Here is a 6,886-nt window from a genome sequence, read left to right as displayed (position 1 = left end):
AAAAAAAGTACCAATCCTACACAAGAATTTTTTATTAAACAACAGCATTGGAATGATGACATCCCATTAGCCACTTTTCAAGCGCATATTCAACTTGTAACACTCGGCACCACATTTTATGCTCAACATTTTGATCAAAATTAGATAAGATTTACTAATATCACATTAACAATGCCAAAGTCGCCATTAATATAGAAATGCTGTTAGTTTAGTTTTTAGACATAAAACTTGGTTTCTTTTAGCAATTCCTCTTAGAGTCCTGATTAAACGTTACTGTAAATGTCCTCCAACACAAAAGTGAACAGGGTAAAAACCATAATGAGGTAACTTAACCAACCTGATTAAATAAAGTAAGATCAAGTACAAACAAATAAATGATATATAATTAGAAGCAGAATGCGTGAGAAAAGTAAGAAGTCAAGTCAAAAACTAAATCCATTTCGTGTACAGAACAGGATCAGCAACTGAAAATTCTTCCAACAAAAAAATTTTGCTACCTAAAGGAGAAATATCTGCAAGTATAGATCTCCCTGCAGGTAAGAAAGACCTGAAAGACACTATTGGCAAAATGATCAACAGAGTATGATGGCAACAGATACACAGCCAGAGAGAACCTCCTATTGAATATATATGCAGAATTACTAGTTGGTAGCTCCAATAAATCGAGCCACAGGGGGGAAATGAAATCATGAAAATTATCCCGTAAAAAACATCAGGTTATGTTCAAGGCTTAAGAGCAAGTGACAAGCCAAACCTTGGAGTTTTGTCCAAGGCCATGGTGTCAAATTCACTTGCAATGATAAGCACAGATTTAGGAATGACCTCATGCTGGAGGACAGCTCCAAGTTTTCCATGGTTGTTCAATTTCGCTTTAACAACTGTCAGATTATCAACTGCATATAGTCCTCCAACTGTGAACGTATTCTCATTTGTAGAAAATCTTCTGCTAAATTCAGCAACAGCAGCACTTTTCCTCACCTGATCCAAATGATGTAAATATGATGCCTTAACTGTATCTCCCTTGTCACCCCTGTTAAAGGAAGACACCTGAGTATTTAAAGAGGATTCCATTCTGATTACACCAACTAAGAAAGATTGTACGTCAAAGAGCATTAATCAAATAAAATTCAATTCCGAGATCCAGTTGAGAACTTACAGAAGAATTGAAGCACATGACTCTGGCTTTGAAAGATTAACACCAGCAGTATATTTGGTAAAGTTACCAGAAGTGGTGTCATAACCTGCTTCTACACCAAAGTTAATGGTTGGGGTACCAAGTGTTGCTGTAACATCAACAACAGGATTTTTGCTCAAAGCAAGCGCTGTTGTAAAGGTTGCATGGTTATGGAAGTATTGAACCTCCAGCTGTTGACAAATGATAAAGGGAGTTACAATAGAGGTTAAGAAAGGAGAAATTCACATCCAAAGGGCAAACTTATACCTTGCCAGAGGAATAATCCGGTATCTTGAATGAAGCAATAGCCTTTGTCGATGGGACAATGTCAGCAATTGTAAATGTTGTGGAGATCTGCGATGTGTTACTGAGATCATACCTTTACAGTTTACCTAATCATAGAGCGGAAAATCCAAGGGATAAAAAAAAACCTACATTTGACTGTGTGTCAAGCTTGACATCAATTATGGCGTTCTTGTACTTGTACAAGGCAGCCACATCTCCAGATGACAGCCCTCCTTTCTTCACAGCAGTTGAAGTAAAAGCCTACAGTTGGGGAGAAAAAAAAAAAGTCAGACGCAATTCTGCAAGCACAATTTCAGATGCCGTCACTTCGACAACAAAATGCATATATGCAACAAGATATTAGCAGTAGCCCAAGATTTCCGATCAAACAAAAAACAAGGACCTTTTATTATTAGAATGAATGACACAAAAACACGTCATAATATACAAATATATGTTGTTTGTGCAAGGGGTGGAAAATAAGAAGGAAAAAAAGAGAAGAAAAAACTAGTTCAAAAAACACAGGACAACTAATGATATGCACCAAATATACCTAGGGGAGCTTACTCGATCAATGATCACTCATCCTCCTACTTGTATGTTTAAACATGATGCAAACCCTATAAGAACACATTCTTGCCCAACAATGCCAACCAAGTCTAATTAATTCAAGATATATTTGAAATTCCTTCTTCCAGATCATACTTACCTAAATACAAAGGTTATGGATCTTATAATAGGTTTAGCAACCTAGGACACTTTCTCTATTCTGCTTCCTTTTAAATCTAAGAAAGTATAAGTAGTTGCCTACCAGTTTGTAGGTATCAAATGACAGTAAATAAAGAGACAATCCACTTATATGGGTGCTCAAGTGCTTGCTCATTGGCTAAAAGGTTTCATTACCTTGAGATAGCACCAGTGGAATTGCATAAAGTTTTTTTTCTACGATATTATAAATTTCTAGGTGCAATGTTAGACATGTTGGTCCTTTATTAGATCACACACTTATATCCACAACAAATATACTAAAAAAAACCTTGTTTTGTGGCAAATTTTGTAACCACTAGGCAAAATTTTTAAAAAGAAACTATTTATATCACTTTTTTTAATCCAAATAACCAATGAAAATAGAAGCAAAACACAACCAATTAAGCTAGACTAGTGTTAGCTCAGTCAAATTAGTGCACCACACTAAAAGAAACCATAAAACTGCTCAGGTAATACCAAAATCACTACAGTACACATTAAAAATGCTACAACAAAAAGTATCATTTTTTCTACAATGTTATTTTCCCTTTTCTCGTAAACTACCTGAGAGAACTCTAGGAAGCAATAGTGACAAACAAAAGTAACCAAGGATATTCTAAGAGAAATGTTTTCGACATTGTATATAGTTGGTCTAAAATGAAGATCCCATATGCTTTTCAAATTTATAAGGGATGGACACAAAACAAGTTGCAAATCATAATCAGTTGAACATAAAGATGGCATGCAGGAAAAGTTGCACAACCGCATCACCTAAACTAGAGAAAGTATGAGTGAATTTGGTGGCTAGACAGTAGACATGTAATGAAATGTCTTACCCAACACAGGTAGTGCTACGTACCCTTCCTTCTCAAACAAATAATATGTACTTATTATATATATATATATATATATATATATATATATATATATATATATATATATATTAGTGACATAAACCTAGAAAATACATAAATGTCTAAATTGGCCCAACTAAAAATGATCCAAATACGGCCAGCTTACTAAAAGTCTTAGTTTTAAGAAGCGCGAAGCCCACTGAGGTGTAAAAGGTCTTAAGAGCCTAGGCGCAATTGGCAAGGCACGAGAAAATTGTAGGTGAGGCACACTTTTTCCCTAAAAAGGTTTAAAATCAATTTAAAACATCTACAATACTTAAAATGTCATAACATGCCTATTATAATAGCAATGCCAACAAGCTTGAAAACATTCATCATCATTGTGTTAAACAACTACTTAGTACATAACTATTATAATGAGAATATACAAAATACTGGAAGTTAATTTATTGTTTGCTCTATTTTTTTATGAAAGCAATGGTTTCTCAAGCTTCATATTCAAGTGAATTTAGATTGAGTTTTATTTCTTTTTCAATAAACAAACTTAAGTTAATTATCTAGCCCAATGACGAAGCACACTGCAAGGCACAAAACGCATCGAGCCGCACCAAGGTACATGCCTCTTGTAGTGGGCTTTTCCTCACCTAGTTGAGGCGTTTTCAGCCAAGCTTGAGCTCGAGGTGCACAAGGCACAAAGTGAGACGTGTTTAAAACTAGGCAAAAAGTGGTCCAAAAAAGGTTCTTTAAGTACATTCCCTCGACTTACTAAAGACCTAAAAGGCTATACTCTTTCACAAATTCTTTCTTCCTTGTTTTTATGCTTTTTTAGTTTCCTACCTCATTATCATAGGCTTGCACACAAAACACTTACTTGGTTGTTCACTTCATACTCTTCTGTCATTCTCCTCTTCGCGATGATTAGAGCACATTCACTTATCTCCAATGCTCTTCTTTTAAGTTTCTAGTGGCTAGGAAGTTGGATAAATCCTCGTGAGTTGCAAATATATCCCTTTGCTATGTATTGTTGGTAAGAAAATTAGTTAATTGACAATAAAGGCATTTTGTGAGCTTAAGATATCAAATCTTTTGAATTTACCTCTTATTTATTTTCAAATTAGCTACGGATTTTGTGTTAATTATTGAACCTCCATATTTCTACAAAATATTTATCAACGGAAACAAATCAGATTTTTATCAACAGAAACAAATCAGATTTTTAAGGGTTCTAAACCATGGGTTTGGTTCGGAGGAACTTCTTCTATTGTCATCATTCCTTTAACTTCTGTTAGTGGCAAATGTATATAGGTTATAGTTAATTGTGTAATTAATGTCAACTTCATTATTTGGTACAAATATTTATAGATAGTTAATAGAGCTAGTATGAGTAGGCAGGGTTGGGATAGGAATTAGAGGGAAATAGGGCAAGGATAAGACTAGTAACTGGATAGTGAGTGGAGATCATTTGAATATGTACCCAACGGGCAGACATAGGAATGAAAATTGTATTCACTTAGTGGGTGGGTGATAAATATGCAAATTTTAGGTGGGTGATAAGTATGAAAATTTAGGTGGATATAAGTATGAAAATTATACAAAGAAACAAAGCATCAGAAGACCAATAATATATTAACAACCACTTAGCATCAGAAGACCAATAATATATTAACAACCACTTAATACTACCCAAAGCTAAACACTTTGCGAGCTATAAATGAAGGAGGGCGATGATAACCCAAAATGAAGATTGAATATGAGAAAATCTGAATTCATATAATGACTAGGCAAACTCTAGAAAATAACTAACCAAACTATCATCAACTTTATTAAGTATCATCAAAAAAATTGCAAGGAAAAAATGCCTAGTAATAGAACTCCACAATCTCTAGTAGGTGTATCCGAAAATGATTTGAGATAAAGATTCGTTAGTCAGAATTATTCGGAAAGTTCCTCTCTTGAGGATTTATATAAAAAATTTGAGTTCACACTCATCAAGCGTGAAACAATTTTTAAATTCAAAAAAAAATAAAAACTATAGCTAGTAAATATCAGAGGTAAAAGTAATTTTATGATAAGCATCCCTTTAGGGCTCAACATACCAGTCAAAACACTTACACTTAATCCATGCTTTTTTATGTCAACTCCTCTGAATGACCAAGGAAGGGTCAATAAGGTTATGAAATATAAATCATTACCTATAGATCATTGCTCACAATAATTCCTTCTAGCTTTGGGGATAAAGAAATGAAGATAAACCTCTAAAGGGATGATAGTATGAAGTATGTCTGAGTCGCTAATCCTCATTAAGGAGCTCATTCTCGAGGATCCTCAATGCTTGAGTCTAACTATACAACAATTTGCTAGGACTAATTTTTCTAGAGATTTCATGCTAATCTAACAAGTCTCTAACGCAAAACTGTACACCAATTCAACATCAGTGGTCACTCACCCAAAAACAAGATTTCTCAGCGACTAACTCATCCATTATTTCCCTCATTTATCGTCAAAGTTTGAAATCTCAGAAACAGAAGAACATAAAAACTGAAATAGCAATAAACGATTCTAACAATACACCATATCAGCGGTCACTAAATTGTTTATCATTTAAAAAGAGAGTACATCAATTACAACTTCTAAAATGCATGTGGAAAAACAGGTTTCAGCTCCACCACTATGACAAGAATTATAATTACTTGCAAGGCCAAGTGATGTCCCATCTCAAAACCAATTGACTAGGAAAAAGCCAACTCAAAAGACTTGCGGGACATCTTCCCTTCTGTTTTCCAACACTAAACAACTCAATATGAGCACAACATACAAGCAAATAGGAGCATTTTGCTACAAAGATTCGACAAAACGAATAAACTACCTGACAACCGCAAAAAACTAACTGGCAACCCCAAATAAAACACATGTAATTCGACACAACCTAAATCAACTGAACGATCAAGCAAAATACATCAATTTTATAGGGGAAAAAATTAAAAGAAACAATTTCAACAGTTAGTTAAGTGCGATAACATCAAGAAACTCAGTTAACAGAAAACATAATCGAAAATACAAATAATTAATAAATATGTAACAAACAATCGCAGGTACATTAAAAACAGCTTATAATGAGCAGATTGTACGAAGCTAAATCATACCACACCAGTTTCGCTACATGACGAAATGGAGAATTTCTGATCTGAGACATAATCCTTCGTGAGAAAATCTGCACGAAAGTTAAAAATAAATAAATTAGAAACAAATCGAATAAACAGCTCGAAAAAATGAGAAAAAGCGAAAGCGAAAAAGAGGAAGGAAAGGACAAACAGAGAAACCTTTGGCACGCTTGCCGATGTCGGAGAAAAGGCCAGGACCGTTGACCATTATTGCAGCAATGGAGAAAGAGAGAGAAGAAAGGTGAGATGAAATGAAGAGAGGAGAGAGAATGAAGAAATTACAATGTTGGGAAGGGAAAGAAGGAAGCGTGACGCCTAGTCGATCACCGAAAAAACACACGCGGGTTACAACGCGAGCCCCAAATGTGGCGTTTGGACATTCGTGACGCTCAGGTTACGGAGATTTAGCAATTTTACATTTTCTTTTTCTTTTTGTTTTTTAAATTACAAATACGTTTGATAGTTTGAGTTTGATAGAAGATAGATTAAGATGTAATACATCGAATATAAGCGGCGCGACTTAAATGGAGTAAATTTTATCAAGCAATAGTGAGGTCCGCCTTGTTATATAGGCCAGAATGTTGGTCCATTAAAAACACCATGAGAGAAAGATGAAAGTTGCAGAGATGCATGTGCTGAAATGGATGTACGGCAACACCAAGATG

The 6,886-nt window shown here is 34.7% G+C and overlaps 1 protein-coding gene across 1 annotated transcript; it reads right to left on the bottom strand.

Moving 5' to 3' along the window:
- Window positions 1-361: 361 nt before the first annotated feature.
- Window positions 362-6,685, bottom strand: LOC130807701 (mitochondrial outer membrane protein porin 2-like). Its single transcript, XM_057673017.1, has 6 exons — window positions 6,381-6,685; window positions 6,204-6,271; window positions 1,610-1,720; window positions 1,442-1,528; window positions 1,157-1,365; window positions 362-1,030 (listed from the first exon to the last, which is right to left on the bottom strand). The coding sequence occupies exons 1-6, from the start codon at window positions 6,427-6,429 to the stop codon at window positions 724-726; spliced, it is 831 nt and encodes a 276-aa protein (XP_057529000.1). The 5' UTR covers window positions 6,430-6,685; the 3' UTR covers window positions 362-723.
- Between the last annotated feature and the right edge of the window lie 201 nt (window positions 6,686-6,886).

Source organism: Amaranthus tricolor, chromosome 3, assembly GCF_026212465.1.
Source record: "Amaranthus tricolor cultivar Red isolate AtriRed21 chromosome 3, ASM2621246v1, whole genome shotgun sequence".
Classification (NCBI taxonomy): domain Eukaryota; kingdom Viridiplantae; phylum Streptophyta; class Magnoliopsida; order Caryophyllales; family Amaranthaceae; genus Amaranthus; species Amaranthus tricolor.
The sequence above is the reverse complement of the archived record's forward strand: the minus strand, read 5'-3'. Positions and strand labels throughout refer to the sequence as shown.

Bases quoted from the DNA above. Each gene is read 5' to 3' on its own strand.
- LOC130807701 (XM_057673017.1), bottom strand. From the start codon at position 6,429: ATGGTCAACGGTCCTGGCCTTTTCTCCGACATCGGCAAGCGTGCCAAA. The intron at 6,272-6,380 runs GTTTCTCTGTTT...ACTTTCGTGCAG, and splicing joins CATCGGCAAGCGTGCCAAAG to ATTTTCTCACGAAGGATTAT. The intron at 1,031-1,156 runs GTAAGTTCTCAA...TTCCTTTAACAG, and splicing joins TCATGTGCTTCAATTCTTCT to GGGTGACAAGGGAGATACAG.